Source organism: Aphelocoma coerulescens, chromosome 1A, assembly GCF_041296385.1.
Source record: "Aphelocoma coerulescens isolate FSJ_1873_10779 chromosome 1A, UR_Acoe_1.0, whole genome shotgun sequence".
Classification (NCBI taxonomy): Eukaryota; Metazoa; Chordata; class Aves; order Passeriformes; family Corvidae; genus Aphelocoma; species Aphelocoma coerulescens.
The window spans coordinates 63,260,964-63,288,000 of record NC_091014.1 but is presented as its reverse complement, the minus strand read 5'-3'; the positions used below and the strand labels follow the sequence as shown (position 1 = coordinate 63,288,000).

General features: G+C 41.1%; 1 protein-coding gene across 3 annotated transcripts in view; it reads left to right on the top strand.

Annotated features, from left to right (window-relative positions):
- Positions 1 to 27,037, top strand: part of TMEM178B (transmembrane protein 178B) — a 213,633-nt gene that overhangs the window by 30,101 nt on the left and 156,495 nt on the right. For all 3 annotated transcript variants that reach the window (XM_069003153.1, XM_069003155.1, XM_069003154.1), the window contains exon 2: positions 26,212 to 26,325. In XM_069003153.1, the coding sequence (XP_068859254.1) occupies positions 26,212 to 26,325 (114 nt within the window). The remainder of the gene's footprint in view (positions 1 to 26,211; positions 26,326 to 27,037) is intronic.

Here is a 27,037-nt window from a genome sequence, read left to right as displayed (position 1 = left end):
AAAGTCACGGAAGTAAAAGTCATCTGCTTCATTAGTACCATCAAAGGAGCCTTTTAGTGCTACAGACCTCGTGGGGGCTTGTTATCCATTTCACACTAGTGAACTTCTGTCCTGACAGAACAAGATGATCAAGAAACATTAAAAATACCATCTTTGCGATTGCACCAGTTATTCAAATGACCTCTTCTAACCCAACACATCTCACTTGCATATTAATGTATTGCTACATGGTTATGACATCCATATTACGTTCCCAGTGAGTGTACAAATTTCAGGAATCTTGTTAATTTAGCCCAATCTTTCAAATATGTTATCTAAATATCTAGTCTAAACCCATGAAAATCTGGTGAGCTAACCCATCAGGTACTGTGCCACACAGGTAAGAAGAACAAAAGTTGTTTTTTTTTTGTTCTTCCATTGTGCTGATTCACAAATTTCTTCAATGCCAGAGGCCCAGCTTCTCTTCTGAGTGTAGCCCATAGCAGGAGCCCCCACACAGTCAGGGATGAGATCCCTGTTACTCTTAATGTTGGTTTCTTCCCCAAGTAAACTTCAGACTGCTTTAATTTTGTTCATCTGCAGCACAGTGGACTGTCCTTTGGTCGTTGCTTGCTAAATATCTCCAGAGGGCATTTTCGGTGGGCATGACACCTGTCTGGGCACTGCCACAGGACTGTGGGTGGGGTGCAGACAAAAATCCAAGAACATGAGCAGAAGGATGTTCATGCCAGGGGTTTCTGGAGGAGTGAGGCAAGTAAGAGACAGAAGCACAAGTGTCATCATCTGAACACTGGTGCAGGGGTGGAAATTTTTGGGCACTTTTCTCTTGTTCTTTTCTTGACAATTCATTTATTTCAGTGGATGTTTACTGCTGGAAGGGGAGATACATAAGGCCCCTAGTTGTTAATCGCTTCTGCTGAAAGAACATTGTAAATAATCCTAGGAAAATTTATGAGGGAATTTGTTTGCCTTTTATCAGATAGAAGTTTTCTTGAGGGAAAAGGAAACACCACATTTCAGTCAAGCCTGGCCATCGCAGGGCCGGATCCTGACTGGACGCCATTTGCAGTAGCTGCGATCCCTCAGCCCAGTGACCCGCACTGTGGGTGACGAGCGAGGCAGCGGTGGGGAGCTCTGCTCTGGGCATGGCTCCTCCAAGTCTCTGTGGGGAAAACAAGCCCCTCTTGCCACGCGGGTCTGGTGGCAGGTGCAGTTCCCCCTCAGCAGAGGCGGTGCCAGCTGGGGGCAATCATGGGCCCTGGCGGCCCTAATGGCCCTGATTGGCACCACCTGGGCCCCCCACACCCATCCCAGGGGCCATTTCAGCTCAGCCTGAGGGTGCGGGCTCTTCCCTGAGCTCTGCTGGGGAGGTGGTGGTTTATACTCTGAGGGATGCTATGGTCCTGGCTTGCTCATTGCTGTGATGATGGACCCTAATACCAGCCCTTCGTGCTCCGTCTTATGGGTCTGTGCCTCTTGTGAGTCTCTGCCCTCCATTTGAACAAGGTACGCGCATGGCTGGGTACAGGCAGGGCCCAGTTTTGTGCACCTGGGCTGCTGGGAGCTGGTGCTGGGGTGTCTCTGTGGGTTGGGGACCAAGGTGCTGTGGCCTCTGCAGCCTAAACCAGCAGGTGATGTCCTGGACTGGGTAGAGCTCTTCTTGCAGGTGGATTGTGTGAGGAAAAGAAGCAGCTGGCTGAGGCCCCCTGTGTGCCCTGGAGTGTAGTTCTGTGGTACAGAAGTGACGTCTCCCTCAGGTGGGGTGCTTCCCTGGACTGGGAGGTGACATGGGACCTACTAGTGCTGCAGGTACCTCCCCCATGTCCTCAGGGCTTGTGTAGCCCATAGCTGTGAAGCTTGAGAAACTGAAACACCACATTAGCTTGGGCATGATATGGCATCTTTTTCTTTCCTGGCTCTTCTTTTGGTCTAGGGAGACTTGGCTGTTGGTTTGGGGGATCATCATCTCTTAGGAGGAGCTGTGGGGGTTTCTTGCCTGAGCCACGTAAGGTAATGGCATCTACCTGGGGAGTGCTAGGGTTGGGTGATGCCATAGGGCAGGCTTGGCTTGTAGAACAGCTGTGTGTGATCCTGGTAACAAAACTAGTGGCCTGTGAGGTTGTCCCCACGCAGGCTGTCTGTTCAGCTTCTTCGTTTTCAATCTGGGGAGGTTGTAGCTTGGGGTCTCCATGTGTCTCAGAGCTTCCCCTGAAGCTGTTGCAGCTCTGGCAGGGCATGATGGCTCCATGTTCATGGGCCTGAAGGGGATCAGGGCCTGGCATGACTGGGCTAGTGGAGTTGGTGAATGAGCAGTAAGGGAACACTGCTTTGTGTATATTTGGTCTATGTTTACTTCAGAGTCAGTGAAATTAGATTCAAACAACAGAGAATTTATCAACAGTTTCCCATAAAAGGTTCGGGGGCCAAAGGGATCAGCAAAAATGGGTTTAATTGAGTTAATGGGACTCTTCTAGTTCTTTAGGGTTGTGGTTTTAGATTGGGGTTTTTGAATGCGTGGAGTTGGTGCCTTGCAAGAGGGGATGGGAGTTAAAAGCTCTCATGCTGCATCGTTGTTTAGGTCTTCACCCAGTGAATACTCCTGTGTGCAATTTAACACCTGTGTGTAGCTTCCTTTCTTGCCCTGACTCTGCTTACTGGGGAGTTGCTTACCCGGGTCCCTGTGTGCCAGCACAGAGCCTCGGACTGGCCAGCCCCAGGAATTTGTGCTTTGCTGCAGTGTGTGTAATTACTCACCTTATGACTCAGTCAGCAGTACTGTAAGTGTCAGCATGTAATTCTTTGCTGCCCTAAAGTAATGGTCTTCGACCAATGGTCCAGGACCTATTTCTATGGGTTTGTGAAAGATAATGAGAAAAGTGAGGCTATTGTCATTAGGCTGAAATTCATTATTCAGGGATCCATACCTCCATTTGAGATGCTTTATAGGTCTATGAGTTTCAATAGGTTGAGATCAGTGGCTCTGACAGCTTTCTTACCTTCTGATGGTCCCTTACATAGTGCAATATCACCAGTTTTTTCCTCCCTAGACTAACAAATAGGAACAGTACTAGGTCACACTTTTGTAGAGCAAACTATCACCAGGAAGCTGTAATAGTGACAGTCTAATTGAATTGACATTTTATGTATTATAAGTGATTATATTAAATGAATTTTATTGTGATCACATTGTGTGAGATTTTAGGGGATAACTGCTACTTTGTGCCAGATGTTGCTGAGAGGAATAGTATAAATGGCAAAAGTATTCAGCTGTATCTTTCATGAAGGATTTATGTCTAAGTTCTGAATTTTAATACTCTCATTGATATTTGAATTTTATTCTGTGCATTGTTTGACAACATCCATTCCAAATGTGCAAGAAAAATCAATCCAGCTCTAAAAAACTTGAGATTTAAAAAACATGTGATTGACAAATATTGGCTTTATTTTTATTTTCTTCTGGTTATTGATCAATAACCAGATATTCAGGGTAGGTTTTCAACTGTCCTCCATGAGTTTAATTGCTAGATTCTTGGAGCTGAGTCTTAACAGACAAAATACTGTGGGAAGTGTTGGTAAAATACAAAAGGTTACTGCTTTGCAGTTGGCTCCTAATGCAGAATTTGATGCTACTCTTTTTAAGTGCTATACTCTTGTCTAAAAAGATCATTTGCCTGGGATATACTGCTAGAGTTGGGGTTGGTGGGAACATCATGTATACTGTGGGGGTTTTCTTCAGGAAACAGTCTAATAAATCCTCGTCAGAAGAACTGTAATAACTGCTTTTGGATTTCATATCTGTGTGACTCTTGTATATCCAAAAGATATGAGGCCCATGTGCCTTTTCAGCTTTATTTTGTGTGTTTACATTTATCTTAAGTGGCACAGGCACAGTGATGGCAGATTGCACAGGGGTATTTTTATTAGGAAAGCCCAGTAATATGAATAGCTGTAAAATTTGTCTAGACAGAAGAATAGACTAAAATAGCAGTGGAACATGGGCAGGAAGGAAAGAAATACGAGAGTGTGTTGATGGGGGGGGGGAGTAACAGGGCTGCTTATACCTTCAGGGCAAATCATCAGGAACATGTTACCCCTGGTAAAAGAAAATCTTGAGGACAGACAGAGTCCCAGGGGTGAGAGCTGTTTGAAAAATGAGAACACAGTAGTGGAAAGGTAGTACCAGACTTTTTAGATAGGGGTTTTTTTTTTTGGTAGTTCTAGTTTGGTAGTTATTTTTCCTCCCTTAAATTTCAGTGACATTTTAAAAATCTTTAAAGTTGTTATAATGAAATTTTTCTTTTCTAGTTGTTATATTGAAATTTTCAGTAATGTTACTGTAGAAGTATAATAATGGAAGTTGGCAGAAATAAAAAAAAAACAAAACAAACAGCATGGAGGACTTTGATTATTTGGTTATAAAAAGTGTTTTTTTTAATTTAAGGCCACTGTCCTGGGATCCAATTCACCACTGCCCTATACTCGTTGTCAAGAGATACTTCATAGATGTGATGCCAATGCCCTTAAGGGCCTTGCTGTCTCATGCCTGGGCTCCTATAAAGCTCTTGTTGCTGTTGGGCAGAGTCCTGTCTAGGAATAGTTTTTTTAGTAAAAAATAGGAGTTGTAACCTGTGTCAGAATGGATATTAAACTGACTGGATTTTTAAAGTGTGTTATAAATGGGGCAAAACATCAGAGTACTCCAGAACTGATGATAGCTATTGCCTGGCTGCACAGAAATATTTCACTTTTTTGTCAGAGTAATACTGGGGGAAATCAAAGAACGCTAAAAACTGGGACACAGGGATGATTGGCTTAGGATTTAATTTTTTTTAAAGCTAAATTGGTAGGGCCAGATTTCAGAGCTTTATTCATGTTCAGTAGTAGCCCCATTAAAATCACTTTCCTTCTTCTGACTTAACACACAATTAAAAGGGTTCTAAGAGTCCTATTAATGGTATTGAAATCTGGCTTGTACCTTGGCACAAAAAAAGGAGGGAAACACAGGAGATCATCAAACTCTGTGGCTCTAATAAGAGCAAAGTCTGGAGAAATGTATAGAAAAAAATGATTAATAATGAACTGACATGTAAAATTTTAGTTCAGTACAAGACTGCATTGAGTGTGGTGATAAACTGTGGAATTGGATTCTGAGACAAAGGGTAAACTCAGCTTGCCTGAAGCTTTTAATTTGTTTGAGGAACTGTTTTAAGCCATCTTCTGCAGTGTAGTTTCATATATTTAGTTTTTAACTCCTGAAGTGAAGCGCATCATCAGGAGGAGAGCAGAGTAGCATGTGGCCCATGTTAGTGTGACCCCAACCCTTGATGCAGAGCTTATGGGGCATGCCTTATGGTACTAGAAAGAATGCATTAGCTTCCTGGTAAATGTGCATTTTCCAAATCTTGCAGTACTGTAGAGAAGATGGGATAAATTGTCATTTTCTGCGCTTTACAAAATCATGCTTAAATTGGAAGCTTTTTAATACTACTACTACAGCATAAGGATATGTGGAAAAGCATTTATAGCTTGAAGGCTTGCCTGCTTCGTTTGGTGTGGGCAAAGAAGGTGAGTTTCAAAGCATGTTCTCAAGTGAAAGATTTTGCATTTGCAACCTAAATCACATGGCACTGTATGTTTCCTGGGACGGTGATTCCTCTAACCACCCCGACTGCCAGCTGGGAGTGTGCAATTAAAAATGTATGCTGTGTTTGTCAGCTCTTTAAACTGTTCAAGCTGGTTACATAAGGTGAAGAAATTCATTACATAAGTTACACCATGAATTGCAAATTGTTTACTTGGTTGTGACAGCCGTAGCTTAAGATATTTGTAGGCTGAGGGTTAGTCAGTGAAGACATTTATGAATCATTTTGAATAATGAATAAATTTCAGATTTTATTTGCAGCCTGTTAGCAGACAATTAACAAAGAAAAAAGGATAAAACTTGTCAGAGTTGTATTTAAATGACTGTCTGCACCAGATTACTGATTTAAGCTGGGTAGCTGGGTTTGTACTGTTGACTAAATTTGGCAGTTCATATCTTGCTGTCAAACTCCTGAGTCATCTAGGCTTTTGAATGTTCTTCTGTATAACTGTATAATTATAGTGAGAAAATAGACTAAGTACATTAATAAGGCTTAATTAAAACATGCATTTGTACAAATACTCATGTATACAAATGAAAGTACCAAAACATCTATGTTCTTCTGATTGAGCATCAGACACAGCAGTACTCTGCAGTGCAAATTCTCTGTAAACTGCATTTCAAGGCTTGTCTTCTACATGGGTATAAAATTTAAACAGTCTAGTGATGTGCTAGCAATTTCTCTAATTGTAAAAAATGTTGGTGTCTGAGTTTTCTTATTTCAACTCCAGCTTTTCCATTAGAATAGCTTGTTCCTGTTCAGGAGCAAAAATAAGCTATATTAGGATCAAGTGATTTGCTTGTAACACAGCATACTGGATTTTATGCTAGTATGATTTTTCAGGAAAAGTCTTACCTTTATTGCAAAAATAATGTAAAAACACCTTATTTCAATGCAGACTACCCCTGAGTGTGTTCTGGGATTCTGTTAACTCTAGTCAAGTCTTATGCTCTGGGCTATTCACTGAGAATGTTTTGTGACAGGTGTGGGCAGTGAGAGCCACCTGCTGCAATGGCAAGGGTTTGTCATCTTTTCCTGAGGTGTGGGTGACTCAACTAGCTGAGCTCTAAATCTGTGATCCCATGGCCTGTGGGAAAATGTGGGATCTGGCTGTGCCCTTCCTTCCTCTCCCCTGGCCCATGAGGGTTCCTGAAGGTCACTTGTGCTGACAATCTGTGGTCTGGCTCAGCTGCTAAGTTAGTTGAAGATTATCAGTTCATGGATGCCTGGATCTGCCCTTTCTTCTCTTGGCCAGCTCTTTTGGGATGATTGACAAAAGCAACGGTGCTGTTGGCCAAAGTGTTTTCTTGCAAGAAAGGTAATTCTGGGGCTGGAATGGCTCACAGCAAGTTGGCTGTGTGTCACCAGAGCAGCATGAAGTTGACCTAATATAAAATGGCCTCTAGCTCTGTGATCACCTATTTGATGTAGTTTTCATGTAGTTTTGTGGTGATTAATGAATGTTTATCATCCTGGAGATCTTCCAGGGGAAAACATTTAATAAGTATGCAGGAATGTTATTGAAATGCACTTCTTTGCATAGCAGGAAAACATGTATTTAATTGTTTCTGTAATTGCTGGTGACTGGATGCCCAGCTTGGCAGGGGAATGGCTCCAGAACCTGACCCATGTAAAGACTTCCAGTGCTGGGGTGTGTGTGTGAGCCATACTTGCTTTGAAAGGTAGAAGTGACCTCTGTTTCACTCTGAGTTCAGAGTCAATGAACCAAGTCACCCTATGAAGGAGGCAAAGGAAATTTGGAGAAATAAATTAGTTTGTAGGTTTTCTTTTTCCACTGAGGTTGTTCCTACCCATCTTGACTAATTTATTTTAGCAGGGTAAGTGAAAACTTAATTTCTCTTAAAACTGACATTCCCTTCTCCATTGCTTTTGTAATATTTCATGTAGTTTTCATAATGGTAGAAGCAAATCTGTAAAACAAAACAGAAAAATTAAACTAAGGAAAGTACATGAAGTAGGAATCAGTTTCAATTCTCCAGTAGTGTGAAAGATGCAGTTTGTTACCAGGCAGAGTAGTTTCAGAATATTTTTCTACCCTTCAGAAGAAAACACTAATTGAAGTGTTCCCTGCTGCTCTGTTGTACAAGGCAGCATAGATCTGATCCTGTTCAGAGGACTTTGAATGGCTGTGCTGAGCAAGTCTTATGGGTGGGTAATGGTGGTTATAGTGGAATGGAGGCTAGAGGTGGTTTATTCTTATTAAAAATGTTAGCTAAGTAGAGAGTACTTCAAATAATGTAGTGAGGTCATAGTGGCAGAACTTACAGAGGAGAATTAAAATATTTAATTACTCTTGTGGTTTTTTTTCTGTTCACATCCTAGAAATTCAGATCATTCTTACTGTCTTCTCCTGACACCTCTGTGCAGGATTAGGAAGAGTTACTAAATCAGTGTAGTCTTCTGCTATTGCAAGCAACTGCTGTGTATAAGCCCAGGATAAATGTCTTAAGACAGATATGAAAAAGTAGAATTTTGGCCCTTTTTTCTTGGGTGCCTCCAAAATGTGGGACTACACCTTTGGGGTTTTTTTTAGGTTTGGCTTCAGTCTTAACCTCTGCCTTCTCATAGCTGATAGTCTTGCCCTGTTGATGTGAGTCTTCTTTATTGCAGCTCTTGCCATCAGCATGAGCTTTTTTCTTTTATTGACTTTCCACCTCATCTTGAAACTGAGAAGAGAATGTGGCCTTTGTCAGTTCCTTAACTCTTTTCCATACCTGCTGTTATTTGTTTGCCTCTACAGGGTATTTTGGGATTTAGCAGGGAGAGCATGCTAGATCCAAGTGAAGTCATGTTTTGCTACAGCTGTTGGAATAGATCCTTCTTTGCCCCTAAAGAGCAAAGAGAAGCAGTGGATGTACTTTAGGTATTAAGTTGCCCATTCCTTGGAGGTATAACTCTTGTGCTAGTATAGATGCTAATATTAAAGAATCTCATTAATCTGTTTCCTGTGGCTTTAGGTGTGTTTGCTAACATCCCACATTTGGAGTGTGATGTAGTGAATTTGCCTGCTTTGAAAGGTAGACTAAGTAGTAAGTAGTCCAGATAGACTACTTAGTTGAATTTTGTTACTACAGTGGGACTTGCAGTCAGTACTGAGAAACTCTGGTGAGGCCAAGCCGTGAGACAGAGCCCGTGTACCTGTCCTACCCTGCCGGGGCAGTGGTGAAACACTCAGATGATGACTAGGCACTAATCACAAAGGCAAAATAGTTTGTGCACTGTTCCCCAGGCATTTGCTTCAGTTTAGACTGATGATTGGGAGTGTTTTGAGTGACCTGACAGAATGTGTGTGAACTTCTGGGGCAATCAGGAGTCTTTCAATATGTAGTTTTCCCCTTCTTGATGCTCCTTCACTATTGTCACAACTTGCTTGCTGCTTAGGTGCTTCCAGCTGCAGCTCACTGGCATGGATCAAAAAAACTGGGTGGTTTATAAGCTGAGGAAAATATAAGCATCACACTCTCAAATTGATATTTGACAAGGAAGAGGGCTGAAAGACTCAGTAGTGTTGCCTGGAAATGTATGAAAAAACAGGCAGCCACCTTGAACAGAGATTTGTCATCTTGCCAGGGAAAGAAACCAGCACAAGCTGTGTCCAGTCACCTGAACATCACTCAGCCATTGTTAGTTGTGTCATAGCTCTGTAACACAACACTTTGGTTGCCTGTGGTCCCCGTGGAACCATGCTATTTAGAGCTTTAATTCCCAGAAGATGGAATTTTTGGTTTGACTTTATGGTTGTTGGTTACTTAAATACAGAGAGTTATGCTTGGGAAAGAATGCTAGTCGTGCCAGAGACTAGGTATTGGAAATGGAGAGAGATGCAGAAGGGGGTAGCCTTAGTGGTGCTGCATTTCTCTGTTCTCCTTAAAACAAAATGCTTTGATCTCCAGATGAAGCAACTAGCACAACAGTTCATGTTAATTGATACCACTCAATCATCAATCCACTCAGCTTCTGCAAAGAACATGAGTTCAGCAGCACTGGCAGAGCATCAATGGAAGTTAATTTTAATGGTAATTTGGAGCCTGGCTTATTCCTCTTTCAAAAGGTTTTTATGCATGAAATAAATTTTTATTGCTAATTCATTTCATTATCATCTGGTGTGGGTTCATGCTAAATAGTACAGTTCACTCTTACTTTTCTGGAATAGGGAGAAGCTACTGCCCCTCCCTAAACAGTCATGAGCTGTGATTGTTGTTTGTAGTTCAGAGAGGTGAACGGCAGGGTTAAGGAACCAAAGGTTAAACCAATGAAAGGATATTTATTTTTAATATTGCAACAAGCTGCAATTCTTCCAACCAGGTAATTCATGATACAGGAGCCTGGGCCTGCTTGCCAAGACACGCTATGGACTCTGGCAGGACAGTGCTTCCAGTTTCCTTCTGGCTGATGGGAGCAGCATAGCCCTAACCCTAATGAAAGATACTGTCAGAACCTTCCATCACGCTGTCAAGTGATGTGGCAGAGCAATGCAGTTCACAATGCCTGACTGCATTCCTGATGCAGCACAGCCACAAGTGTGCACCTTGCTGAAAGTATGATGGTACCCATTTCTGACAAGGCATGAGTGATTATCCCTGTCCTTTCTATCTCTGGGCTGAGGGTCCAGCAGGCACTAATGTTCTCCAGATACAGGTAAGTAACTGATTATATCTGGCATAGCTTAAAAATGATTTAAAAATCTCCTCGTAAATATTCTCCTAGTAAGAGTATCTGTGGTAATGTGAGTCTGCTCTTCTATTAGTTGAAGGATGCCAGTCTCACTTCTATTGTGCACAACGGCCACATTGTATTTCTCAGATTCACTTTATAGGATTAGGAGTAATAGCTGAGGGGAAATCATGCTCAGCTTCGTGTCCAGGTCAGCATATTTGGGCCTCTCGTTCTGCAGTGTCAGTGCTGAGCAGTTGCAGAGCTGTCCAGTGCTGAAGTGATTCAAGTAGTGTATTATTGCCATGGGTCATGTGCAACTGTTTGAAGTAAACCCCTTTACTGTTTTTGTACTTTGTGGCATGGAATCAGGGCTCCAGAATGATCAAAGCCTCAGATTTAAATTATCCTAATTGGGCAAAAGGCACATGACTAAATCAGAGGAGCATGAGTTGAGGCTTAAAGGTGGCCACAGAGGCAATGTGCAGCTTACATGACTATGTCCTACTTCCTTGTGGGACCTCAAGAGTCTACATGTTCTTACTGCCTTTTGGAGTACAAGATTATAAATATTCTAAACATTCTAAACAGCCAGGACTATTTCAGATTCTGTTTTCTGCCCTGGTATAATATGAATAATAAAATTACAGACTTGGCTTCAAGTAGCAACTCTTGTGGGTGGCATGTATGGTTTGAGTATCATGAGATCATTCCACTTGGTTATGTCTTTTCTTAGATCTTGAGTATTAGTAGTATATGTAGCTATTATTTTTTTACTGTTTAAGTACATCTCTCTACCCCAGTAGAAAATCAGCTTATAGATGTGATGTTGGAGACATGCAGAAGTGCTTGAAATTTTTTTCAGATGGTGAAAAAATTGAGTCTGGAGCAGTATTAGTTTCACAATCACAGAGTACCTGGGCTCATGGGAACCTGGTCCAAGACCAAAGTTCCTAGTCATTGCCACAGCACTGCTGAATTACAATAAATGTCACCAGGTCTGTAGGAAATCTAAACAGAGAACCACGGTATTTTCTTTTGCTCCCTCCTTTTCAAGACAACCTAAGTGTTCTTAAATATCATGGTCTATATGTCAAGAGTACTTCATATTCTTATTTAAAGTAAGTTATTGTCATGCAATTTCATAGTAAAATCTTTTTCCATAGTTGAAAGTCGGTAGAGTAACAGATGAATACTGTTATTTTTCATTTCTTAAGATAACTTGGTTATTTTCCTGTGGGAAAGATTTTTTGCTGGAATGTGGGAAATGCTACGTGGAAATCTGCGTTTTCTGCCATTCTCTGCAATTCTAGACCACTTGCTCACTCATTTTGGAAAGCTGTTTATTAAATCTCAGAAAAATATTAAAGCTCTGGGAGAGTTCGAAGACAGGTTGGATGGGGCTTTGAGCGACCTGATCCTGGTGAAAGGTGTCCCTGCCTGTGGCAAGGGGGTTAGAATTGGGTGGTCTTTAAGGTCCTTTCCAAACCAACCCCTTCTATGATTCTATATTTCCAAGTATCTTTTCTTTAGTCCATTAGGAAGGGTCAACATCTAGTCTTGCCTTTGTGTGTGCTCCTAGTAAAGGCTTCTCTCTTGTGTGGATGAAATCACATTCCTGCACATTTGAGAGCTGTTCACTTACTGCTGTTCTGGGATTGGAGTATTTTACTTGAACTGTGTCCCTGTACTGAGAATGGTTCTCCCTCTATCCTGCATCTGCTGTGGCTATATTCAGAAAAACTGTTTAATCCTTATGGTATAAAATCTACCACATTTGCAAATGAGTTATACAAACATATATGATAATGTTAGCAGTTCCAGAAATTGGGCTATTTTGTCTTTTATTTCTCACTCCTTTTAGGGCTCTGTGCTGTTAGCTCTTTTTTTCTTCATTTATTTTATGCCTGTTGCCCAGTTGTGTAGCTACAAGCATAAGCACTGTAACCCCTCCTGTTAACCATCTAAACTTGGGTGTTCTTTTCTCTAGGCATGATCAGGCTGATCAGTTTCCTGAGGATGTGTAAGGGTCATCTTTAGCTGATTCCAGTGATGTCGTACAACAGACTTAGGTTTTTGTTTTGGGGTATTGACTGTGCTGCAAGTGAGTCTGGCACTTGTGCACCCTTACTGTATTTCTACTGCAGTACGAGACGAGCATTTTGCTTCTCCTTCCTAAGTCTTTTTGTCCTGGGGATGCTTCCTGAATCTGTCTGGTGCCTGCCACCTTAATCTCTTGTTGCCTTTAAGGTAGGCTGTACTCAGAAATATTTTTGATGAAACTGATTTGCATGTACAACTCACTGAGCTTGTACTGCAGTTTCTTCCTGGTGCTGCATTTGGCTCTTACCTGGGTGGGTGGAATCTCTGGGCAAGATCAGCTTGCAGTTATAGCTCTTTACTATGGTTTTTGTCACAATTGCTGTAATTAAACCTGATATAGCAGAACCCTAGGAGCTAAGAATAAAGCTAATGGCATATTTTCTTAAAGGTTTAGATGTTTTCCGAAGAATGTGCTTTCTGTTAGGTTGGCATGTTGTCTTCATCCTTTTCATCAGAGTGGCTGATGGTCCAGTGGAGGCATGTTTAGAATCATCCTGGATCTTTTTCAGCTCATCCTGCACTCGGTGAACTGAAGCCTCGTGCTCTGACTCTAAAAGGCTGAACAAATAGCTGAAAAATAGCTGAACAGCCCTGGAAAAAAGAAGAGGAAAGAAAATTAGGGAGGGTGTGTTAACATCTGCTCAGTCCTTCTCCTAAGCCATGTTGAAATTTAGTGTAGGAAGAGTTTCATGTTGTAGGAAGATACTGGTCCCTCACTTTGGACAATCACTTGCTGTTCATGATTTTATTGCCTCAATTTGTAATTGGTATGTTTGGAGGGGTGGAATAGAGATCTACTGTATTAAATAACTTAGAGTTAATAGAATGATGGACTTAGGTCTGCATTTAGACCTATAGCAAAGGGGACTGATTGCACTGTCTGTGAGTTAGTGTCTCTGTGTTGGTATACAGAGATAGGAAACAGAAGGCCTGACTTTTGGGAGGGGAATCGTATGTAAATTAATGCTGGGCAGCAATACTGTCTTTAATAAATAGTTTGAGATGATATTGAGAAATAGACTGTGCAAGGTATTTTTAGAGAAGTAACTAAAATAGAAAGTGAAGCATTCATAGAATACACCAATCTATAACAACAGTTGGGTTTAGAATTAATTCTACAGATAAAAATGTGTCTGGAAGCACGCAGGATGCTGAATCATGGAGTTTATAATTTCTGAGATCAAACACTGCAGTTCAAGGCTTATCTTTACATACTATACAAAATGAACTAGATGAGGAGGGGAGGTACTGAACAGGATCAGCAAAAGTCTTTCAGGGCACAGATTCTGTTCACTGTAATTGTACAGCATTGGTCCCATTGGGCGTTATCAGAGGCTACTGAGACATGAGCATTTGTTAAAGTTCAGGCTAGGAGTATAGATTAAAAAACATAAATCCTGAGCTGACAGTGTCTGAATAAATGCCTGTTTCCATAGCCCCTTCTTTCCAAATCTGAATTTCACCAGTGTGGTGTAAAAAGCCTGTGCTGTACTGTTCAAGTGGTGCTTGGAAGAGAGCTCTTCTTTGGTTCTGTGTATGGTGCTGGATCTTTTGGGATATGGTTGCCTCCTCCTCTGTCAGAATGAGGATCATAAAGCAGGTTCTTGAATTGTAAAGGGCTGAATAACACTTCAGGCTATAAACTCCAGCAGGATTCTGCTGGCCTTTCAGGCACAGGGATGGTGGGATGCATTGGGTGGTGGCAAGGCCTTCAGATATGCAGTGCTCACCTTTCAGACAATGCTTATTGCTTCCATCCATGGAGTTATATTATCTAATGCTGCTCAGTGCACTTTGAATTGTGTCTTGCAGTCTATACATCTTTCTTGACAGGCAGCAGAAATATTTAGTCCAGCTTGTCCTGGTCGGAACATCTTACATTGCAGTGAGTGGGAGATCTTCATATTGTGACCCTCTGATTTGATGTGACATTTCAGATGGGAAAGTGCACGAAGTGGTAGATGACGTTTACTGAAAGACAAGAGGATGTTATAGGCAAGGGAACATCATGTCACAATAGCCTCCCAAAGCAAACTCCAATATGCCCTCCAACTTGCACTGATCCAGCAGTAAATGGGATGAGAAATTCTCATCCCACACCTTAGTACATTTAAATATACACCAGCTCTGGGCCTAAGCTAGGGTCACATGATTTTATAATCATCTAACTTTATTTGGCATGGAAAAAAAATAAGATGCTTTTAGACCTATAGGGGATTTCCCTACTCTAATCTGCTCCCCTCTTACATAAGTTGGGCTGGCTTCTGCCATTTTTTCCCCCTGCATTAAAGCATATCATATGCATGTCTTAAAAGAAGAGAAATGAAATAAATCTTAGCTAAAGTGCTTGGATACTAAATACCTTTGAGATTTGGCTAGAACAGCTTAATTCCTTGTTCAAGATAATGCTGGCAACAGGTCATCTCACTGCTGACTGCCATAGCTGGCAGCTATTGGCATACCCTGATCCTTGCAGATTTGTACTGGGAATAAGCAAAGGGAAGATGGGGGCTGGAGCTAAGTTGGTCCCTTCTCTGAGTCTGGTTCCCTCTACCGCCATGCAAGGGCATTTATCCTTCCAGTGTTTTCATCTGCTGTGAAACCTGTTGTCATTTGGTGCAGTGTCTGCAGCAATGTTGAGATTCTAGCCCAAAGTTGTTGACTGAAGTACATTTGAGTGCAGCAAGAACTTGATTCACCAGAAATGAATTGCTGTAGCATTTGTGGAGAGGCGTTCAATGCTTAAGCCTTCTGTACACAAGGGCATATGATGGTATTGCAAAACTCATCATCGGATAAGTAAGGGCACAGTCCAGTCAATTGGAAACATATTTTTTTGATCACATCCACCAACTATTCCTATTTCAAATACTTCTTCAAGAATCATTTCCTTCTGACAGGAGAAACCACTTATGATTTCAGACAGCTGCAGGGAGATTAACAATATCTGTGGTTCATAGGTTTTAGAATGACCAAATTGTGCTTTTACTCATCTTGGATTTCACAGTAGAGTTGTCTGATCTTCTTACCACCATCTTTATCTTCCTTTCCTTTTCCTTCTAGTTGTCTTTCAGTTTGTTTGACTAGTCAAGGACATCTTTTTAAATATCTACATAACATTCAATTTCTCAAGGCCTTTATTTGATTCAAGCCCTCAAGACAATAGTAAGTCCAGTTACAATAGTGCAGCAAACAGCCTTGCAAGGGAAAGGCAGTGAGCTGTGCAGACTTTTGTCCCTCTGAATGTGTACTCCTTTACAAAGGAAGATGGAGTATCCATGTAATTTAGTGATGGTGGCTCACCAGTTAATAATTTGAACACGGACAATCCAGGGGATGACTTTACAGGGAAAGAGCATGGCCAAACATGAAACCATTCCTCACTTTGGAGAGCTATTATACATACTGCCTGTATAATTTAATGGTCTCTTCTCACCAGGAAAAAATCTCAGTGTTTATTTCAAGGTAGCTTTAGTAGCTTTTGTTCATCAGGCTGTGTGATCTGAGTAGTTATTCAGTTGGCAGAGTTTGAGGCAAGAGACATTATGGACTTGCAGGAAGAAACTGCTCGCTTAGGGATGATCTCATCTGTTAGCTTTACTCTGCACATACATTTGATAACTGCAAGGGATCTTTGTCTGGGAAGTACTTTCTTGTGTATGAAGTGATGTCTTGAAAATGTTTTTATTCCAACCACAGTACCTGATTTTTTTTAAATAACTACAATAGAGACAGCACAAAAAAAGACTAATGAATCTTAGTGAATCCAGAATATAAGGGTGTACTTAAGAAAGGAATCTTTCAACCAAAGGGAGAATATGTCCAAAGTCTTCTGTTTGCACAGTTTTAAAGTCTCAATAGAGTCCTCAATGGATGGATATAATCTGTCTTACCATTACAGGATGTAGAGAGAACAGTTTATGGGAATAGCAGGATATCTTCTTTCTGGTCTATCCATGCTGTAGTCTGCTCACAGGGGAAAAGCCCAACCTGGTCGAAAAGCTGATGCTGTATTTCTTCCTCACTTTTTTCTTTGATAGGCTAGTTGCCTGCTGGTGTTTCTGCTTTTGGAACGGAGATAATTTCAAATACTGTGGCTTCTCCTAGTTACTTTTAATTTAAAATGTGCCAAACAGGATCTATGCTAATGGTGGTGCACTTCCCAAATTTAAGGCAAGCCAATTCACCTTTTATATGCAACATGTGAGTTAGAAAAATGCATCTTAACTTCAACGTATAAGCAAAATGCTTTCTGACCATAAGCCAATGCTTAAGACAGGGGAAAACTGTCTCCTTAGTTTGATTGCTATAAATCCCTACCATGTGACTCCTGACACAAACTTTATTCTTCCCTCTCCTTTCTCCTCACCACAACTTAGTATGTTCTAGTGGAAGTTGTGAAACTTCCTGCCACCCCTGCACTTAGTTGCAGGACAAAACCTATGAGAAAATGATGTCATAAAGAAGTTGCATAGCCTGCATAAATCCTTGCATTTGAGGGATGTTTTTAAGAGACTGCTGTAGTGCTAAATGTAAGTGTAGGATCCTCTGTAAGTGGGATTTTTTGGGAGATTTGTCTGGGTTAGGTCTCAGCCTTATTTCCTTAATGTTGCATGGAAGCATCTGAATGATTGTCATGTTGTGATTTCTGCTGTTTAAACACAAGGTTGAAGTGCTACAAGAAAGTTAAATGCTTTCTCCAGCTCAGCGATTTGTGGTGCTTGCTGTAAACTAAGGGGATACAGAGAAGTGCTTCTGTTCCTCTCACTTTAAAAGGACTAAATGTGTCTAGAAAGCCACATTTACATTGCAAAGCAGCATGTAAGATAGCTTTCCAAGGCAGAGAGATAGGCACCCTTAGACTTCACTGCATGTGATCACAGATACTCAGAATGAGTGATATCAGTGGATCCACTCTTATTTTCTTCTTGGCGATCTGGGACCCTGCTTGTTAGACATCCCTTTGAAATAGGTTTTAAAGCTGGTTCACTCAACACCAAGCTTCATGGGAGCATCTTACTATGAGAATCATAAGACATACATTGCTATAAAAGAAACCTGTCCATGGAATAGCCTTTGCTGTGCTTTTTCTTTGGCTTGACAGCAGTGCTGAGATATTACTTTGTTCCATGAGCTATTGGGTCATCAGTGAGTTTTTACTGGTAATTGCTGTCTCACTGACTTTTTATTGATCACTTAATTTCTGCCTCCAAACATGTAGGAGAAAATATTTTTCAGCCCTTTTAACCTCCTTAACTTTTCGTTTGTGCTCTGCTTCCCTCTCCCCTGTGGCCAGCCCAAAGCAAATAGGTGGACAAAAAGATTAATAGAAGCAAGGAGATGCCTTCCTCCTCTCAAGTGCCCTGTGGCTTGGAGACTGTTATTAATAGCTAAAGTAAAAAAGTGTTTCATAACCATCTTCTTGCTCCTGCTTCCTTGCCAGCCCCCTTTCCTTGGTCCCTGGAGAGAAAGTGTGAGCTCATCACTTTCCAATGCAAATTCAGCTTTTGGTCTCATACTTGGATTCTTTTCTTATCATGGGTGGAATATTTATCTTCTGCCAGCTGGTGGCTTTAAGCAAGCTGCTATTTGCTGGGCTATCCAGAGAGCATGTGAGGAACAGGCCTGGCAAAAGCTGCTCAAGCACTTCATTTTTTTTCTCTGCTCTGAAAATGTTACTGTCGGCTCAGTGCATGTGCACATATCTTCTGCACCTCTGTCTTTGCTCACACAGTGGTTGAAAAGAAGCTTTAGATGTTTTAGTGTGGAAACAGCAACTGAAATGTAGGTGTAACAGTCTGAAATCTGTGGAAGTCAATCCGTGGAATCTGGTTGCATAAAGCCCACACACAACAAAGCTGCTGTGTGTCTGGAGATCTATTCTCTTTAGGGCTGGCTTATTTTCCATGTGTGTATTGTATCTGTTTTTTTTTTTTTTTCCTATATCTCTAGAGATCTAGTGGGTCAGTACTGAAAGGTAGCTGGCAGGTTTTCATCCCAGATGACCTGGGAAGAATGGGAATGGCACACTCCTGTCTATTATCCCATTTCTGTATGGATAGCACAATATAGTACAGTATGCTGGATCCTTTCAACCATCCCCCCTGCTAAGTTTTTACAAGACTGCTTTACCAGCTGAGCATTGCCTAACAACTTGCACTAAGCTAGAGGCTCTGAGAGAGTCTTTATTTGGAAGTTAAGTGAGATGAGCTGTAAAAGAAAAATGGAAGGAAAAAAGAACATCAAGGTTCTGCTTCTCACTCTGGAAAAAAAAGTTTGCTCACTTTCCTAATGAAAATCTTTAAGCTGTGCATTCTGTTAATGTATTTGCTGGGTATGTGCCATTTTGTGGACAAAATATTTATTTTATGTCTCATCCTTTCAGTGGCTCTCAACTCAGTGGATACAAGCAAGCTTTTCCTTCAGGTAAAACATAATGCTGCTATGTTCTGAGTATGTTTCCCCAAAGTTCTGTGCTCATTGCATTTTTGGTGGTCAGTAGAGGCATCATGTAAAAAGCAAATTTAAATGATACTGTACATTGAAATATCCATTTGCCACCCGCTACCTAGCTGACTGCACTACAGGCTTTCTGCATTTTACCCCACAGGGAGTATATAGGTGCCTAATGTGCTTGTAAGTACATTTTTAGTTACAGTTAGGTACAGTTAGGAAATTGTTGTTTATTTTAATGTACAAAATTGTTTCTGAAGCAAAAAGCATGCAAGGCAACAGAACCTTTTGTGGAACTTAATGTAAGGTGGCTGATGGTTTCAGCTGAAAACCTATGAAATTTAGAAAAATGCTGTAGAATTTTCCAAGTATGTTTTTCAGACTTTCAGTTGAAATACAGTTTTAAAATTGTTCTTTAAAGGCATCAAAATAAGTTACAGAGGAATGCAGTTTTGTGGCTGTACAAAACTTCTGGTGATGTGAATTTCTGGTTGTTTTTGTTTTTGCTGGTGTGGTATGGTGGAGTTGAATTTAAAAGAAACAATTTGTGCTCAGAATCTAATGTTCACTTTGTGTTTTCAAGGAGGGGATGTTACTTTAAACTGGCTCTGCTCTTGTACCATTAGTTGAATTTCCATTAGCATGTTTTCTGATTTAACTTTATTTGTGAAGAATCTAATGGACATCATCTCATTACAGCACTTTGTGTTCTGAACCAAAGCAAGGTAACTAGACATGATCAGGTGGTCCTTTCCAGAAGTGTCCTGCTGATCCCTGTCACATATTCCCATAGACATGTTAATTGTCTCTCCCAGTATGTGACCCTTGGGTCAGTCTGCGAATGGGGAAGGACACCGGATCAGATCCCCCTCTGATTTTACACAGATATCCAGAAGGTGAGTAGAACCTGACAGTGCACCTCTACCCACTTGTAGGGAAGGCAGCTAGGGACTAGCAGCTGAGCCTTAAACCAAACAGACAGAAACTCCAACTCATCAGCTGAAGGGAGGCATCAACCCAATGTCCTAGCAGCTCTCAGCAAGCAACAATGAGCACCAGGAGTTGTTTCACTTTGTCTAGGACAAGTAAAAACAAGTCCTACTGGCAGATCAAGCTGAACTTCAGTGCAGGATGATGCCAGAGCCAGTCAGGAAGAAACATCGTCTCTTGTTCTAGTAATTTGGCCCATGCTACAACTGAAAATCTATGTTGAGCTTCATTAATTAGAACATTGGCTTCTATTTATACATATAAGTTAATGAATATTCACCAGATATGTTGATTAAGGTGGTGCTTTTTGCATATTCTTCCTAGATTTTTAGCCCTTTACTCTTAGGTATTCTATTATTCAAAATATTCATGTGGCACCAAGGGAATTCCTGATTAGGTATTAGGGATGGTCAGATGCTGAAATAGGTGCTCAAGGATATGCACCTCCATTCTTGGACTATCTTTGGATCTGATTTTGACTTTGAAGTTGTGCCTCTTTTGAGCATGGCATTGGACTGGTTGACATCTAGAAAACCCTTTTAATGTAAATAATTCTATGGTTAATGCAGAAGAATAGCGTTCCTACATTTTTGTGTTAATCTATTTATAGATATGGAAAAAATATGTAACCAGTACTTTCATGGTTAGTATTACTCCAGAAGTAACAAAATAATCCTGTTAAAGGTGTTGGAATATTTTCTAATAAGTATCTGATTTCATTAAAAAAGTCATCCTGTGTTCATTAACTAGTCAGCATATATGATTGCAATTTGATTGCAGTCTCTGATTGCAGTTCTGTCATAGCAGCTGGTCAAAGTAGAACTTAATTTCTCCTTCTATCCTCCTCCAAGGATTAATTTGACCAGTTAATTCATGCTGAAACTGCAACAGTCTTGCCTATATTAAGGTACCTCCAGATGAGTTTTGATGACTCAAAAGAAAGATTAAAGTAACTGAGGGCAGCACATACATCTGCATACGTAATTCTGAAATTGCACCAGCCTGAATGGCCAGGGATAGTTTGAAGGATGCAAAAATGTTAACACAATTAAACAATGAACTTTTCCGGTTGGGAGAAGGACTTCTAAAACAATAAGATATATATGCCACACGGAATTGCTTTTTGTAACCTAATCCTGGTCCTAACTATGATTATAGCCTCTGGAAACCTTACTGAAATGTTATGCTAAGAAAAAAACAACCCACTATGAACTTCCTCTGCTCTACAGATTTTCTGAAGATAATGTGAAACAATTAGAGACTAAATGACCGATCTACATCTCTCTGCTATGGAGATAGTCACCCAATGAGGGAACAGTAACCAAACAATGGAATTAAGGCAATCTCTCATACAGAGGGCAGTTTCTCATAATGAAGAGCAAATATATGTAGTTTGCAAGCCAGAAGCTAAGATTCCTTTTACTAGGAAATGTTTGTGTAGTAATTCTCAAACAGATTTGTGAAAATTAGAACTAGCACAAAGAGTGAATTTTGTGGAATAAATTGCTTGCTGCAAATAGTTCATCCAGAGGTATCTGCAATATAGAAGAAGGGAGAGCTGCCTGGAGGTAACGAAGGCTCAGAATATCCCACCAGTCTTTTCAGGGAAGCTCATAATATCAAAAGCTTTGACAGGAGATGTAGTAAAACAAATACTAGTTTTTACAGCTGGATCCTTCTTACAAAACAATATGCATACTATAAAAGAAGAATGGGTACCCTCTGGTTCAGATCTCTGCATGTTATAGAATGTAAGGTGACCCTCAGTCCTAGCTTGTGGAGTCTGGAATGGCTACACCATAGTTCATCCAGAGTGAATGAACTGCTGGCTCCCTGCATCTGAGATCCCTGATTGCTCTAACTCAGGTACTGCTGCAAAGAATCTTAGTGTGGGAGAAGACTTTATCTGTATCTGCAAGTCCTCTAGCTACCAAAGGTAATTTATTCACAGGTATTGAGTTAATCTGTACTTGAGTCTTTAAGGATGGTTCCACAATCTGCAGCCCTGAAAGCTGAGGCAGGAGGCAAATGTGAAATATTCTAGTCCTCAAGACAGGCAGGGTGTATGTACACTCAGATAATCCATGCAAAGTAACTCTGTGCCATCTTGGGCTGGATCTGAAGTGATGTTACTGTCACTTAACTGTTCTCACAGATTACCAGTTTGATGAAGGACCATCTCAAGAACTACTTTCTGTTGCCAGCTCTCAGATGGGTTGGTCAGTATTATACAGAAGACTAAACTATATGATCACACTGATGCTGTAAATTCATGAAACCTGGTAACCACCTTTGCAGCAGTCAAACTGACCTCACTGGGCAAATGCCTCTGGGTGCTTCTGAGATCTAAAATTTAGGACAGAAGTAACCAATACCTTGGTGGCATTTTTAAATTTCCATTCTATTTCTTTAATGAACCATGGTAATGACTGTTACTTGGAGCAGATTGAAAGAGTTGAAATACTATATTTAAGGGAGTAGTGGGGGCACAAATGGTGATGAAGAAAGACTGGCCCAAAAGTTCTGAAAAAGATGTGTGCTTACCTACCAGACAAATACAATATGGACACCAGCATTATGACCTTGCTTTTAATTGTCCTCAGTCCTCTTCTGTTGAGAGTGGGATAATGGTTCAGTCACACCCTGCATTACCAAACAGTTTGGGGCCTCTACTGGGATGGTGTTTACAGCCCTAGTAATGCCATGGTGGCTGAGTTTCTCTAGCAGCTGAACTAACATCAGGATGTTGGTTGGTAAAGTTTTGAAAACTGAATAGAAAAATCAGTGTTTTCAGGCAATATTTCTGCTATGGCCCAGGTTAAAATTTTTTCTTGTAATGGAGAGAAGAGGAGGTATTATGGAACAATAGTCTGGAGCAATGATCAGCAGAGATGGGAAGGAAACTGAGTGGGTAAGTGGGTCAGTAAGAGGAGGTGCATGTTTAATGCTGTGAATACTTAGCTGCTCAGGGTGAAGCCATCTCTAGTTTCCTTATCTCAGATTTGCTTGTCATCTGACCTTTGCAGGGAACAGGGGGTTGCCAGCCACAGTTAACAGCTGCTGAATCCCCTGAGCATCTGTGCTTGTGATGCTGGTATGGCAGAGGTTTGCTCTGCATGGTTCTAGTTGCATCCTTCTGCAGATCCTTTTCCTAGCACTCTAGTGGAAGATGTCAGCTCCTTTTCTTTAGTATTTTCAGTGAGCATTTTGCTTTGGTCAGAAAAACATGGTATATATTGCATCTGTCCCTGGAGCAGCTTTGTGGTGGGTTTTGTGTTTCTTGTGGCCAGCTATAACTCTTGCTATGGCAGGTCATAGGTGAAAAAACCCTCACTTACTGCTTTGCTCTATAAATACTCTTCCTGGTTATTGGAGCAAAGTGCAGAGCAAAGCTGCAGTTGCATTTGGTCGTTCAAAGTTAGTGCTGAAGGCTGGAGGTGCTCCATAAGTTGCAGTTACCCTATTTGAGGGTATGGAAGGGAAATCTTGCTTTTCTTCCTGCCCCAAAGACTGGAGTGAGCATAGCTATTAATTCTTCTCAAGGTAAGGATTTTGTAGCACTTTTCTGAGAAGTCTTTCCAGCAGAGCAGTAGTTCTGATCCTTGCTGCTCTTGCTGCTTCTGCTCTCACAGGGACCTCCAGGGATTGGATCTTTGGGCATCTTGAACATTGTCTTCTTCTATGTGGAACAAGTAGGGAAACATCAGATGTATGAAGTCATCACTACCCATAAACTCACCATTCTCCTAATTTTTATTGGCAGGTCCAGGCTACAGAAAGACTTTCTTAGGTTCAAGAGCTAATTCTCACCTCTAGTTAGATATATGCTGATGTACTTGCATTGACTCAGCATAGTCACTCTCCTACACTTGTGAGAGTAGGTTTAAATAAGTGGTTCATGTTTAAATGCCAAGCAATCACAAGTGCTGTCATTTTGGACCATGAAAACCTTGAGTTCCTCAGTAGGATACTGCCTGCTTCTGCTGAGGCTTTCTGCTGAGTGGACACCATTTGCTTCCTGGTTCAGCTGGCAGGGCTTCAGTGCCCTCTCTGAACTGCCATGCCAAGTGCTGTACCATGCCTTATTTGCCCACCCATGCCTTATTTGATATTTTTGTGTACTTAAGTCTCATTAGAGCCATGGGGAAGTAAGCAAAAGCCCAAAATTACATATATGGTCAAGTGATGACCTGAATTCAGCCCATAATCTCTTTCTGCTTTATGCTTTGGTGATAAAAGTGATATTGAACAGCTTGCTGCATTACTACCAAAAGTCTTTGCAGAATTAGAAATCTGATGGACCTTACTAGAAATTAGCCTTTTTGGTTCCAGAAAAGCTGCAAATAGAACAGGATTTTTTTCTCCCTTCTTTCTGTAAGCTTTTATTTTCTATCTTGGCTCTATGTCCCTTTCTACTATTCTATATAAATCTCTTGTTTGGGCAGGTATCTGATAACTTAAAGATTAATTTCTGACAAATGACCATTTGTTGTTTTCTTGCTGATGCTTCTAATCTATGAAAGCAACTGAGCAAAAGGGGATAGGAAAACCTATAAGAAGGCAAGGTTGTGATTTGGGGATTTTTTTTAAAGCTCTTTGCACACTAGCTGTCTTTTTATTTAAATACTATTCTTAGTTTGAAACTTTAATTCTGGGCGTACATTTGGTGCCCAGATGGTGCAGACTCACACAGAAGCCCATCACGCTGTCAGGGCAGGCGGATACATATGTAAATATTTTGCCTTTTTCCCCTATAATATTTGGCTTTGTCTAATCTAATTGCTGTCAAAGGCAGAATGTGAAGAATACTTAAGAGAACCAAACAATGAGGACCTCAAATTTTTGTATTGCACTAACACTGGAAGATGCTGGTAGACTGTGATGTAATTAATAACTTGTTTCATTGGTTTTCTTCTTCATGCTGTGAATTCATGGTCTATCATCTAAGTTCATGCCAAGTAGCATCTTACCACCCTTAGTAGAAACCTGTATTTGTTGTGGTTTAAAAGCATATTTTACCCCATGGAACTGTCGATATAAGGCTAATGGGTCTGCTTTTTCAGTTCAGGCTGGCAGTAAGTGTCCTCTACCTGCCTCCTTGTGTATAGTGCTCTTTATTATTTATATAATTCATTGCTTCATTTAATTTATTCTATTGAGTGCTTGTCTTAATGTATTTTTAATACATAAAAGCATTTCCAGCATAGCTGCTTCTCTGACTAGTGGTAGCTCCTAACAAACAGCATGGCCAACCAAATTAAGGGTACCTATTTAGTTATAAAAGGCCTGAGCCAAAATAACGATGTTAGTGGGAAAATGACTTCTGAGCTTTGAATCTGACAGTTTAGTGGGAAGGTCTAATAAAGCCAGTGTTAGCTGAGAATGCTGGCCAAAGCAATGTAGGAAAACTGGCTTTCATCGATACAAGAACTGTTACAGGTTTCTGATTAGATGTGAAATTTGGCTAGGCTATAATTCATGGAAAGTATCAGACTACACCAGACCCCATTCTTCTAAGGACACTAACTATGCAGAGAGATGCTAGGAAATCAGATCCTGGAAGGGCAATTATTTTACAGGAAGGAAAGTATTTGTAAAAGGAGATGTAATGATGTGACCAGGAAACATCAGAAGCAGCATATGGTGCTTTTTTCCGTGGAATGTAGGTGAAATCCTGAGGAAAATACAGAGGAAAAAATTTCCCATTTCAACCATTGATGTTGCCATCTGAGCCTCATTGTTCAGGGATGCAAATAAATTCTGTCTCTGAACCTGCTGTAGAAGTGTCCGGGTACCTTCAAGAGACAGTGTAGCCAGTCATGTATCCTTCTGCTGTGGGGTGTAAAGGGGTCAGGAAATTGTTCACTGTCTATATGTATAATTTTTTCTGTGTTGTTGATTATTTAAGGAAAGATTAAATGGGCTTTTGTCTCTCCTGAAGTAGGGGCATTGAGTCATGACCATGACTGCACAAAGAATTAAGACATGAATTTACAGTTTCTATACAGTAACTGCATGGCTGTTGCTAGCTCATAGTTCAGAGAAGACATGAAAGAAGGGGTAATTTGCCACACAGATATCTGATGGTAAAAGCAGACACTGGCAGCTGCTCCAGGGCAGTCTGGAAGGTCCCTGGAACGTGTGAAAGATAAACTTCCTGTATCATAAGTTTGGATCTGAGCTTACTTGTCATGGGCCAGAGACAGTGCTGGTTGTCACAGTGGGCAGGGGTGGTAGGGATTGCTTTGCTCCTAGGCTTTGTTTTTGGTTCTCAAACCCATCTGGCCTATAGCTGGCAGGACGTGTTACATTCATTTAACCACACTTTTCTGCATTTTGCCTTTCCCAGGAGCAATTGAGCGGTGCTCGTACATCAAGTACCACTACTCCTCAGCCACCATCCCCAAGAACCTTACCTACAACATCACCAAGACAATCCGCCAGGATGAGTGGCACGCCTTGCGTAAGTGTTGCTGCCTTTCTTCACCCTTCTCCTTGTGTGCAGGTGGGAGGTGCTCCCTGATAAATGAGAACAGAGGCTTTGAGTGACAGCCCCCTCAGAGCCCTCATCTCACATACAGTTTGTCTTCGTAGCAGACGGATCGATCTGTTCTTAGGACTTACATCTCTGTTTCTGCTGCTGACTGGAAATTCTGCTGAGGCATGAGAATGTGGCGGTGGGGAAAAGGCATTTGTATGCAGAGATTAATATTGAGTTAAATACAAAAATGGATAACAAAATCAATGCCCTATTTTTTAATTCAGTGGAATGCTCTGTACGTGAGCACATTCTCATGCCTTTGCTGCTGCTGAGTTTCCTGCTGCCAGGAGAATTCATTGCTGGCTTTTATTGTAGAATATGTCCCACTGCCAGCAGCTCCTGTGTGAGTGTGGCATCACTCTCCTTTGAAGATCTAGAAACAGAATTGCTGCACCCTTTAAGGCATAAGGAAGGAGCTTATCCCTCAGTGATAATTGTAGCCAGTGGTCACCAACTTTGTAATGTTTGCTGAAGTGACAAGATCTGACAGGGATGGAATTGCCTTGGGAGGTACTGGCTGACCTTAAGTCTTTTGTCTTTCTCATCTTGGGGATGGAAAAGTGTTTTCACCAATAAAATGCAAGAGGTAGCATTTCCCAAGGAAGGATGCCACTGCGATTGCTCTTGTTACTAC